The 12848-nt window shown below is 41.5% G+C and overlaps 1 protein-coding gene across 1 annotated transcript; it reads left to right on the top strand.

Moving 5' to 3' along the window:
- Nucleotides 1-7315: 7315 nt before the first annotated feature.
- On the top strand, nucleotides 7316-8589 carry LOC110535014 (uncharacterized). The gene is made up of 2 exons (XM_021619900.3): nucleotides 7316-7724; nucleotides 7922-8589. Exons 1-2 carry the CDS (start codon nucleotides 7415-7417, stop codon nucleotides 8587-8589), a joined length of 978 nt encoding a protein of 325 aa, XP_021475575.3. The 5' UTR covers nucleotides 7316-7414.
- Nucleotides 8590-12848: the final 4259 nt, after the last annotated feature.

The following is a 12848-nucleotide window of genomic DNA, read 5'->3' on the forward strand; positions in this document are numbered from 1 at the left end:
TGTAATGATCACATCCGCTGGCGGTGCTTTAGGTCCCCTTACTGAGATACACCAATGATCAACACGATGGAAGGAACGTAGACCCCAACAGGTGAGGGGGAAATAAGGAAAATAAAAACCCTGAATGAAAACAGGAAACAGATGCATGCTGTGTGTTACATGTGAAAAGGCCTGCCTTAGATTGAGAAGGGGTTTTTAAATTAGTCATAGGCAGCTGTATCCTGGCCTGGACATTGGAATGATTCTACACCCCCTGTTTGGAACACAATCTGAAGCACACACTTGCCGTTTTGCCCCTGTTATGCTCTAAAGCTGACTGAAACGTAAAAGGTATTTAAAAAATGTCATGATGTTAATGTAATGCTCAAAAAACACTTCCTGGTTGTTATCTAAATGATCACCCTTTCAGACAGGAAGGGGACAAGGTATTCCACATCACATTTCTGGAATTCCTCCATTAGAGTGCACCCCCAGTTCAGAAAACATGCATCTGACTAAAGGGCTTCTTTGATGCAATCGGAAATATGTGCACATGCAAAACAACATCCATATAGTTAATCACCTTTAATTTCTTCATCATTCCTAATGATTTTAATTTGATCAGATGCATTATTTTAAACAACGCATATGTATACTGTGTAGTCGTCTGTACATATTCTTCCCAACAGATGTAAGCTATTGAATTTACAACATACTGTCCCATTGGCATTCCAGAATAAATGGCATCAGAAAAGTCATACTCCCCGGCCTCTTCTATATGTGTTCTCCATAAATAACTTAATACAGATAAAATAATACAAATAAATATTATCTTCCAGTATGTAAATCAAATTGCTTGGGTGTTTTGTAATATCAATTGCCAAAGGTGAAATAGATCTGAACATCCTTTTAGACTTTTACAATTGCAATATTAGGGGAATTTTAGTGTAGAACTTAATTTCTTAAATGTAAAATGTCCTAATCTTACTACGCATTTAGTTATAGCGTTTGTAAATGTCTTATGCTATTTCTGTATATACTGTACACATGTCACATTCGAATTCGAAGGCCATCGTGAGTGTTTTTCTGGGTATGTGTGGGGGGGGGGGGGGTCTCATGATTGGCATCTTGTTGCCAATAATAAACTCCATACACACGTAGTAGATACAGTACACACATGACAGGCCCTGCCAGGAAAACGAGCCTGAAACCTTACAGCATAATACTTTAAATAAATCACACCACAGGAAAGAAACTACACAATTACTGTTTATGGCAGAGCTGCAGTCCTTATCTTCAAAGCAACAGAAATCCTTTTTAATCTGGATCAGGTCTGAACATTTAAAAAAAGAAGAGACTGTTTAAACTTTTGAGAGGTTTCTCTGAAATCCCTGGTCTGGAGTTCATGTTGAATTTAAAGTATCTACGCAGAAAGCATCCACATTTGTATAATAGTAGACTTAAGTGTTTTAGACTAAACTAAATTACACTTTAGCCAGACTAAACATTTGTTCTAAACTTAATTCACATGGCCTGTCAATCGAGTGGTCTAAGCATTTCTCCTACTTAAGACTAAAAAGATTTGCCGTGAGTTTGTCAAGCATTTACCATGGCTTGTGCTACAAATAACCTAATGTCTGAGTCTGATAGTTTGCCCAGTTCACACTATCTAATTAAACATTCAAATATTGTCGTTGCCCAAGCAGACCAGATCAGAGCATTGTGATTACTTATCTGCTATCTCTGAGTAGGCCGTCCTAGGACAGACACAGATATCATGGTATCGCAGAGGTCTAGTGAGGGCTATGCATTGATACTGATTCTAGACCAGTTAATAATTAGAGCTCTATCTGTCTGTCTGCCAGGGGACCTGGGCAATGGGCAGATCACACAGACAAGACCGGGGACAGGACAGGGAGGAGCAGTGGGTCAGATCAAGGGGCTATACACTCACTAGGGGACAAGTCTTTACCTTTGGGTAAAATATGAGAATCTGGCACATTGCATAGGACCATGATGAGATAGAGTTTCCATGACAGCAGTGCTTGGGTAGAACGGCAGAGAGGCTCAGTAACTGAGACTGCCTGTATTGAATGTAGTGGCAATAGCCCGCTGTGGCAATACAATACTTCATCAAATGCCAAAGCTCAACAGCCCGGACAATAAACAAACCACTCAATTCAACAGATAAGGGTCTTATCAGAGAGCCAGGTCCAGAATACAATTCCTAATTTGCAAAGAATAGAATTGACTCGAAAGGTTTGAAGCCTCCTTCAATAGTGTATTTCAGAGCTGCTGAGCAATGCATTTTACAGGGAAAGACACTTATGGATAACTCACTAGGGAGGAATAAAGTTTGAATCGGTTCATGGGATATGAACACTGACGTTTGTTTCTGCATCGTGACACAGTAGGCTGACACAATGGACAGAGTCATCATTGGTTCCTATTGGATCTCTAGAGGTGTCTTTTGTTCTTCTGAACCAGCTGTGTTGTGCTCTCGCAAAGGTGCGGGTTATACTGTTTAGATGTACTTCCTCATCACTGAATGTATTACAACACCGTAATATAAATACCTTGATTTTGTTATCCTTTTGTCTTATTTCAGTGACCAAGATGTGGACGTTTAACTAAATGTTGAAAACAAAACTTGAGGAAAAGCAGATGTGCTATTTCGAATGTATGTAGAAGCACAAATCACCCTAATAAAGCAATAATCATGATGAAATGATCCCAAAAATGATGTAGCCGAATACACCCATTCTGTGTCTGGTCCCTGCTGCTGCAGCACTGTAGCCAGCTAGGGTTTGGTGGTCTGAGGATGTGGTTGTACCGTTGTAAGTTCTGTTTGGGGTCTGGTGTGTTATCTGCTCTGAGAGGTGGGGACATCATTGTGTTCAGCTAACGAGACCACATTAAGCCCCGCCACCCCAGGGGGCATGTAATCGTCTCAGCTATCCCCACGTAGGACAGGGCAGGGCACTGTTTACAAGTGCCGGGGCTAGCACCCAGGGCTGAGACCTGGGTCTATGTGGTGTGTGCGCAGACACATGATTAGCACTGACTGTGTGCAGGAATAGAGGAGGGGGGCAAGCCTGCTGAATTGAATTGGGAGAGGAGGGGAACACGACTGTTACATAGAATAGTGCCTTAGCTTGACAGTGTATCTGAGCCCATACAATACACTAGGAGTCTGAACAAAAGTCACCAGATTCCCCCTCCACTCCCTCTCACACAGTTTCATGAACCAATGCAGCTCACAGCTCAAACCTCATCACAGGTTCCTATGATGAACCACTGTGAGGAAACTCACCTGTATCTCCACACGGGACTCTTTTATAAGAGCTCCGTCAACAAACATCCTCTTGTTAGAAATGCTCTTTCTTTATGTCTCCGTTATGCAGTGACGCATTTGTCATTGGAGTTACTTTAATACACAGAGCTTCAAAGTATAGTTGGTGAAGATCATCCTAGGATGGGAGATGGTGAACAGTAGGATCTGAACATTTTACTTTCAGTTCCACCACATGCAAACGTAACCCCTGCATGCAAACCACACGGACACAAAACAAAATGGTCCCATTGGTGGTGATGATAATTATATCCAGGCATGGCTATCAGCCTCATGTCACTCCATCCAATGAGCTTCCTCTTTCTACTGTACTGTATGTCCTTGGTCCATTGAGGGACAGCATTGGCTCCAGCATATCCTACACAGGTTACAAAAGGGTTCTTCAGCTGTCCCCATAAGATAACACTTTTTGTGGTTCCAGGTAGACCCTTTTGGGTTCCATGTAGAACCCTCTGTGGAAAGAGTTCTACATTGAACCCAAGCGAGTTCTACCTGGGCCTTAAAGGGTTCTACCTGGAACCAAACATGTTTCTTCAAGGGTTATCTTATGGGGACAGCTGAAGAACCTTTCTAGGTTATGGATAGTGTAGGAACATCCACATCGAAGACTGTCATAGCAAGAATCTTTGTTCTGACCCATCCAAAGAGCTTCCTCTTCCTACTGTACTGTACATCCTTGGTCCATCGAGGGACAGCATTGGCTCCAGCATGTCCTAGGTTCATCCACATCCAAGACACTGTCATAGCGGGAATCCTTGTTCTTACATCCATGGAGAAGGTGACCCATTCCAGAGAAGGTGCTCTTCGGGTGAAGAGACTGTAGTGGAGACCCCTGGAGACCTCCAATGCTGATCGCTCCACCCGGGCCATCCTGACTCACTCCAAATCAGACTGAAGACAGAGAGTGTCTCAGGAGTGTCTCATATATGACTTCTGTCCAATACAATGGAACACTGTGATGCGGAATCTTCAGAGAACAATCCCCATTCAAACATTATAGTGACCATTCAGCAACATCACTGTCCCTAGCTGTTTGGATTTCAACACTCACAATGGAATGCATGAAACAATGCAATGATAGGCCTACTGTGGATCAACTGCCATCCATTAATTTATTAAGAAACCAATGGGATTACACACATCTACCTTCAATTCATAACAAAATCATGGTTAAGAATATAATGAACATTTGGAACAACTATAAAAATAAATCACGTTTTTATTTTCTGACCAGTAAATGCCAAAGGTAAATAGATACCAGAGATAAGGGGGGAAATAAGATACGCTATTTTGAATGTCAAACATTATTTACAGAAATGTCAACTGAAACGAATATTATTGTATTCATGCTGAGTCATTCAAGCTAATTAATTCAAACCATTAGCGGTTTTCACACGGCCGCTGCCTGTGTGTGCTATTTAACACTCGGATGTGGATTCCAACCTTAATTCTAACATTTCCTAAAATATATTGCAATGCATTTTGTGTGGATAAAATAAAATGTTTATGTGTCTTATTAGGCTATTATTATGCTTCTAAAGTACGCTAGTAAATAATAAGGATATATTTTTTTAATTATGTTTTATTTTTATTGGGCTAAATAACTTAGTTTCATATGCAATGTCAAGCGCATAATCTTGATTAACGAACCCTGTGAGAGATCATGAACGCAGTATGTGACAAAATGTCATTGACATCTTTAACTATAGGGGCCAGATCAATTTGAACAAATCGGGCTATAGCCTACTAACACATATTTAGTGTGGCCATCAGCCTATGCTTTAATTGGAGCGCCTAAATTCGATTACTTCGTTCTGTTATCATTAGACTGTCTAATAAGCAAACATACATTATATCGATTCACAAACATACACCTCAGGGCTCAAAGTTTCGTTGCGCCGACGCCCAGACTGATCTTTGACTTTGAAGAGTCTAAAAGAGGAGCATCTCGGAGAAAAAGAAACCTTGATCACCTTGTTATTGACTGAACCGAGGCAACATCAGAACTGACTCGTCTGTTTGATCAAGGTGTCAACTCCCATTACCTTTTTTTTTATACGGGGCCTGAAGACATATTCAGCAATTCATCTGTCACTGCAAAACAGTGCAGGTGAAGGCCTAAATGAATGAAGACACTGCTGTGCCGTGTGTATTTTCCACAACGCCTAGCCACAACAAAACATGACAGGTGGCGCAAACCAGAATGGATGACAGGCGCTCGCCTGTGTCTTGTTGATTCTACATCTGCATAAACTGCTGTAATGACACTAGCCTCTTGTTGAAGTTGATGGGATGTATAATCAGATGTGGTATCAATAGAGTGGGATTATCATATGAAACCAAGAGGAATTCTATCATGTTAGGCCTTTTTCTGTAATAGACCAGTCATGCAAATTGCAAATCAAAAGGAATACACTGACTGAACTCAAAGGCTGCGCTTCACAGCCAGGGTTTGTTGACGCACTGAGGTCATTTTAATATCTAAATTTGTGAGTTCATGAACAATATCACGAGTTGTGAAAATGAAACATGTTTATATGAAAACAAGCTCGCCCTAGCTCCCTGGGGGGTTGTACTGTCCCACACAACTCCAATAGATTTTCCTTCCTGACCTTTTAGGACTTCCTGTGCAAATCTTATCACTCTGAAAAACCTGACACGGCAATGGCTGACACGGCAAAGGCAACACGAACATGGCCAAGATGTCAAAAAGGCCTGTTTAAAATAGGCTTCATATTTTTCTTAGTATATATTTTTACATGCTGGATACGTCTTTGTGCTAACCCATGAAAACCCCCAGAATGTCCAAGATGGCTTTAGCTCAATAGACTATTGTATTATAGGCCTGCTGATGAATCGACTTGAAATAGGCCACTGTCACACACAAAGATAAGCTTGTCAAGCACCCTTATCAAACGTTTAGATATCGCTTTTGTTGTGGGTAAATATGTGTGTATATAATCCTGTAATAAACCTGCCTTGATCACGTTTGTTTCAGTGTCCCCATATGTGTAAAACGTGCTTTGAGAGAGGCAGTGGACCTGATAAGTGAGTATGCTGCCTACATACAGACTTGAAATCATTGGCCACTTTAATAAATGGATCACTAGTCACTTTAATAATGCCACTTTAATAATGTTTAGATATCTTGCATTACTCATCTCATATGTATGTACTATATTATATACCATCTATTGCATCTTGTTTATGCCGCTCGGTCATCGCTCATCCATACATTTATATGTACATATTCTTATTCCATCCCTTTACTTAGATTTGTGTGTATTAGGTAGTTGTTGTGGAATTGTTAGATTACTGTTAGATATTACTGCACTGTCGGAACTGGAAGCACAAGCATTTCGCTACACTCGCAATAACATCTGCTAACAAACACAATTTGATTGGATTTGATTTGAGGATCGGGCAATTGGCACGTGACTTATAATGAATAACTAAAGTTCTGCCAGAGAACTTTGATGTTAGAGGATGGATGTCCAATTTATTTAATTGTATTTATAACACACAGAGGAAAGTGAAGTAAGGCATCAATAGAAAAACGAAATATATTTCAAAAGGGGAATAAAGTAGGCATCCGATTCATTTGGCACAGGGCAAGGCATAGGAATTCACCAGCTTCATAAAAGGTAAATCCATAAGGAATACGTTATTTTTAGCCTCCAACTTCAAAGGGAAAGACGGCCCACATCAAATTTGCCAAGATTGTCGAGATCCAATCGAGCAGTCATTGTACCGAATCATGAGAGCATTTATCACGGATCATTTTAAAAAGTAAATTATATATATATTTTAAATTCGATAGGCAAATAATAGGGCCTACATGTATTATTTTTGATTTAACATTAAATGGCCATTTGATTGATTGATGATAGATTGAGCGAGGCATCAAGAACTATCACTGACTTGAGAGAACACCTTGATTTGACACCTTAAATCCACTCCTCCTGGCCTACTATTGGTGGATAGACACCCGGGAACGCATATAGCCAATGTCCATCACTAGTGGAGTAGGAGAGCAACCTCAAAGCAACATCAAAGGTAAAAAAAAAAAAAAGATACATAACCATGTACTTTGATCGGATCCCCCCACATTCCGATCTTTGCATAACGAAAGCCATGTTTGAAAGCGACGAGTTCTGCAGTGCGTCTTTCCAGAGTGAGCAGATGTCCGAGGCGCAGTCCCTCGGCTCTGTCCCATCCAGTCATCTCTCGGTCAACTCCGACTCCAGCTGCTCTAGTCCTGAGCCGAAACCATTGGCAGAGCCACGGGTCAGAAGGCCGCTAAACGCCTTTATTATCTGGACCAAGGAGGAACGCAGACGCCTTGCCAAACTCAACCCTGAACTAGAGAACAAGGAACTCAGCAAAATGCTCGGTAACTTTTATTCACATAATTTCCATTTGTCTTAAAACTATTATGAGACTATTCATATTTCAACAATTACCAAAATCATTATTCGCCTATTAACCAATTGATGAGGACAGACATGGCAAGTTAGCTGAATGTAGCATGCATATTGTGTGTTTTGTGGTGTTTCTATACTAATAACTAATACGATTGTGTTGCCGCAGGTAAAACTTGGAAGGACATGTCTCTGGCGGAGAAACGGCCCTACATGCAGGAAGCAGAGTGCCTGAGAGTACAACACACCATCGACCACCCCAAGTACAAGTACCGGCCCCGCAGGAAGAAGCAGCTGAAGAAGGGCCCCAAAACCCTACCTGTGGAGGCCCTGGTCCCTCTCAACTACCTAATCCAGAACCATTGCCATCAGCAGCAAGCCTACCCAAACCCAGCCATCTACCCAAACTCCCAGGCATACTTCTCCCATATGCCCGGGACCTACCCAAACAGGTCCAATTACCCAGACCCATCAGCCACATTCCCTAACAAGCTTCTAGAATACTCTAACACAGGGACATACCCAGCAGAGCCTCACCCATACTACTCTACCCAGCATGGGCTGCAGCAGTGTGAGGTCCCCAGCCCAGCCTATGCTGTGTCTCATTGGGAGCAGGGGGACTTCATGGCCCAGGGCCTCCAGTTGTTCTCCTCCACTGACCTCTCTCTGGAGCTCTATCTGGAGCAGATTCACCTAGATATGCTGTATGATCTGGACCGCAGTGAGTTTGAACAGTACCTGAGCCCGCCCCCATGCAGGCCTGAGCCAATGGAGTCCAGTTATCACCAGCAAGGCAGGCCTGAACTATGTAATTTGCCATATATGGCAAAGATTTGAGCTGTTTTTGTGTGTACAGTATAGATGGGTTGGCTGACAACGTCATGAAAATTATGCACTCTCATCGATGAGGCAGAAGGCTGTGTTGTGTTATGATTCTGAATGATCAGATAGATAGGAACCATGACAAGAAGCTGCCATGTGGGGAATCGTAGGTGGCTTGTTTCAGCTCGTTGTATCTTGTTATTGATACCATTTCTTGTTTTGAGGGGGTTTGGACTCATGTCATGTCTATGCTAATATGGCTAAAATTCTCTAATCAGCTAACCATGTATTTGAGAGATAACAAGTGTTTATTGTGCAAAGGTTTTATGTTTTCAATAAACATAAAACAAAATATAGTTTACATGTTGTCAGCAATCTAAGCCAAACCTGTCTGTTTTCCCCCATAGTTGTGCACGCTTCGGTTTAGTTGCTGAACAACCAACCTGTCTATGTCAACTCCAAAATGTATTAATTTAAATGATTGTTTTTTCTCCAACTTATTTGATACTATTTTAGAAGTATGGAAATTGTATTACATGTTTTACAGATTACATTTTTAGCATTATTATTTATATTGTATATTTTGTTTTTGTCAAAATGTATTCTTATTGATGAATGTTTCCAACCCAGTATTTCTTATAAATAAATACATCTAAAATAATCTCACATTTGGATGTCCTTACTCTCAAGTGAATGCTACACAATTAACAGATTAAAATGTGTGGTGCACTAAATTATACAACATTTCAACAGATTCACTTATAAAGAAAACTGTCTTTTGATGGATGACTGGCAACAAATGATCTGGAATATTTATTACTCGTGTCAACAAACTGGAGTGGACTGAGAGGCTGTTGGGTTTATTGCTTGCCCAGCCGTTGGCAGAAGCCAGGCTGTTGACATACTGTTTTATCTCTGGGCCTATGTCTTTCTTGACTGGGCGAGGGGAGGAAAATAGGGTGGGTGCCATGGGCATAAACCTCCACACTTCCTGTTTCATTTTAAAACATCTCACAAAGGCTCTAAAAATATGCCAAATATCCACACATCTCCCGACTCAAATGCCTCTGGCTGCCAAATGTTTATCCATTTATGAAAATGTTTCTCTCACTCTACCCCAACCTGACTGGGCATAGGACCAGGCAGGGTAGCTCCATCAGCCAAGCAATGAACGCTACAATAAAACACATCACAAGCCCCCACTACACACTAAAATTCACCAACACATATATTTTTTTATGCATCCTTTATTGAGGGTTCACATGAGGAAACATTGAATAATGACAGGGATGGTTATTATGTGGGGAAGGGGGAGGCGCAAAATGGAGGCCAGGGGACTGAGGTCCAGCGACCTGCCCAGGGAGAGAGGGCTGATTAGGGACCTAAAGAGCTGCTCCGCTCAGCACTTCCAGGCTCTAACCCACAGATCCCTGAATGAACGGAAGAAATCTGACGTCAGGTCCATTCCCATGATACTCATGTAAAACCGTCAGACAGTGTGTGTTTATGTGTGACTGAGAGACACTATCTCTCTCACACATAAATACAACAACAAGCTCAATACACAGGATATTTTGAAGGTTTGAAATCTCTCCTTTCCTCTCTCAATTCAATTCATTTCAAAGGGCTTTACTGGCATAGGAAACGTATGTTTACATTGCCAAAGCAAGTGAAATAGACAATAGACAAAAGTGAAATAAACGCTAAAAAATGAACAGTAAACATTACACTCATAAAAGAAAAAAAAGAAACATACATATATATGGGTTGTGTTCACAATGGTGTTTGTTCTTCAGTGGTTGCCCTCTTCTTGTGGCAATAGGTCACAAATCGTGCTGCTGGAATGGTACACTGTAGTATTTCACCCAAAGATATGGGAGTTTATCAAAATTGGATTTGTTTTCGAATTCTTTGTGGGTCTGTGTGATCTGAGGGAAAAATGTGTCTCTAATATGGTAATGCATTTGGCAGGAGGTTAGGAAGTGCAGTTTCCACCTCATTTTGTGGGCAGTGTGCATATAGCCTGTCTTCTCTTGGCAGCCAGGTCTGCCTACGGCGGCCTCACTCAATAGCAAGGCTATGCTCACTGAGTCTGTACATGGTCAAAGCTTTCCTTACTTTAGGGTCAGTCACAGTGGTCAGGTATTCTGTCACTGTGTGTGTGTGTGTGTGTGTGTGTGTGTGTGTGTGTGTGTGTGTGTGTGTGTGTGTGTGTGTGTGTCCCGGCCAAATAGCTTTCTAGTTTTGCTCAGTTTTTTGTTCATTCTTTGCAATGTGTCGTAGTTATCTTTTTGTTTTCTCATGATTTGGTTGGGTCTAATTGTGTTGCTGTCCTGGGGCTTTGTGGGGTCTGTTTGTGTTTGTGAACAGAGCCCCAGGACCAGCTTGCTTAGGGTCACTTCTCCAGGTTCATCTCTCTGTAGGTGATGGCTTTGTTATGGATAGTTTGGGAATCGCTTCATTTTAGAATCTGTCTCTCAATCTCTCCCTCTCCCTCTTTCTCTCTCTTTCTCTTACTCTCTCTCTCTCTCGTGCACAATTTGTCTATGCCTTCTCTAAACTAATCCTACATTTCTCTACTGTGTTTCTCTGTTGTAATTTGGTCTCTTAGCAACAATCAATATTCCGTTTCAGGAATTTCCTGAAGGACCAACAGAGACAGTGTCAATGATAGCAGTGAAAGGGTTCATATGATCAACAGTAAAGAGCAGACACCAGTGGGACGATTGGAAACAAATCATTCAATTTTTAAGATTTATAATGAGTGAATCTACTTGTGAAGAAGGAAATACTATGAATTATCCATCCTTGTGCACTATTGTGCTGATGCAAAAATGTATTGTGCCTTCAGAAAGTATTCATACCTCTTGACTTTTTCCACATTTTGTTGTGTTACAGCATGAATTTAAAATGGATCACATTTTAAATTCAGATTTTAAATTCAGATTTTGTGTCACTGATCTACACACAATATCCCATAATGTCAAAGTGGAATTATGTTTTTTTTTTTTAAATTTGTATAAATTAGTTAAAAATGAAATGCTGAAATGTCTTGAATCAATAAGTATTCAACCTTTAGTCATGGCGAGTCTAAATAAGTTCAGGAGTAAAAATGTGGTTAACAATCACATAATAATTTGCATGGACTCAATCTGTGTGCAATAGTAGTGTTTAACATGATTGTTAAATGACCACCCCATCCATCTCTGTACCCTATAGAGATTGCAATAGAGATTGCGTCACCTGTGGATCTGTTGGTGCTGTATGCAAATTGGAGTGGATCTAGGGTTTCTGGGATAATGGTGTTGATGTGAGCCATGACCAGCCTTTCAAAGCACTTCATGGCTACAGACGTAAGTGCTACGGGTCGGGAGTCATTTAGGCAGGTTTCCTTAGAGTTCTTGGGCACAGGGACTATGGTGGTCTGCTTGAAACATGTTGGTATTACAGACTGAGACAGGGAGAGGTTGAAAATGTCAGTGAAGACACTTGCCAGTTATCAGCTCATTTTTGGAGTACACATCCTGGTAATCCGTCTGGCTCAGCGGCCTTGTGAATGTTGACCTGTTTAAAGATCTTACTCATGTCGGCTGCGGAGAGCGTGATCACACAGTCGTCCAGAACAGCTGATGCTCTCATGCGTGTTTCAGTGTTATTTGCCTCGAAGCGAGCAAATAAATTATTGAGCTCTTCTGGTAGGCTTGTGTCTCTGGGCAGCTCTCGACTGTGCTTCCCTTTGTAGTCTCTAGTAGTTTGTAAGCCTTGCCACATCCACCGAGCGTCGGAGTCAGTGTAGTACAATTCGATCTTATTCCTGTATTGACGCTTTGCCTGTTTGATGGTTCGTTGGAGGGCATAGCGGGATTTCTTAGAAGCTTCCGGGTTAGAGTCGCGCTCCTTGAAAGTGGCAGCTCTACCCTTTAGCTCAGTGTGAATGTTGCCTGTAATCCATGGCTTCTGGTTGGGGTATGTACGTACAGTCACTGTGGGGACGATGTCCTCGATGTACTCATTGATAAAGCCAGTGACTGATGTGGTGTACTCCTCAATGCCATCGGAAGAATCCCGGGAACATATTCCAGTCTGTGCTTGCAAAACAGTCCTGTAGTTTAGCGTCTGCTTCATCTGACCACTTTTTTTGTAGACCAAGTCACTGGTGCTTCCTTCTTTAATTTTTGCTTGTAAGCAGGAATCAGGAGGATAGAGTTATTGTCAGATTTGCCAAATGGAGGGCGAGGGAGAGCTTTTTACGCGTCTCTGTGTGTGGAGTAAAG

This window comes from Oncorhynchus mykiss, chromosome 11 (assembly GCF_057628025.1).
Source record: "Oncorhynchus mykiss isolate SJ-2025 chromosome 11, ASM5762802v1, whole genome shotgun sequence".
Classification (NCBI taxonomy): domain Eukaryota; kingdom Metazoa; phylum Chordata; class Actinopteri; order Salmoniformes; family Salmonidae; genus Oncorhynchus; species Oncorhynchus mykiss.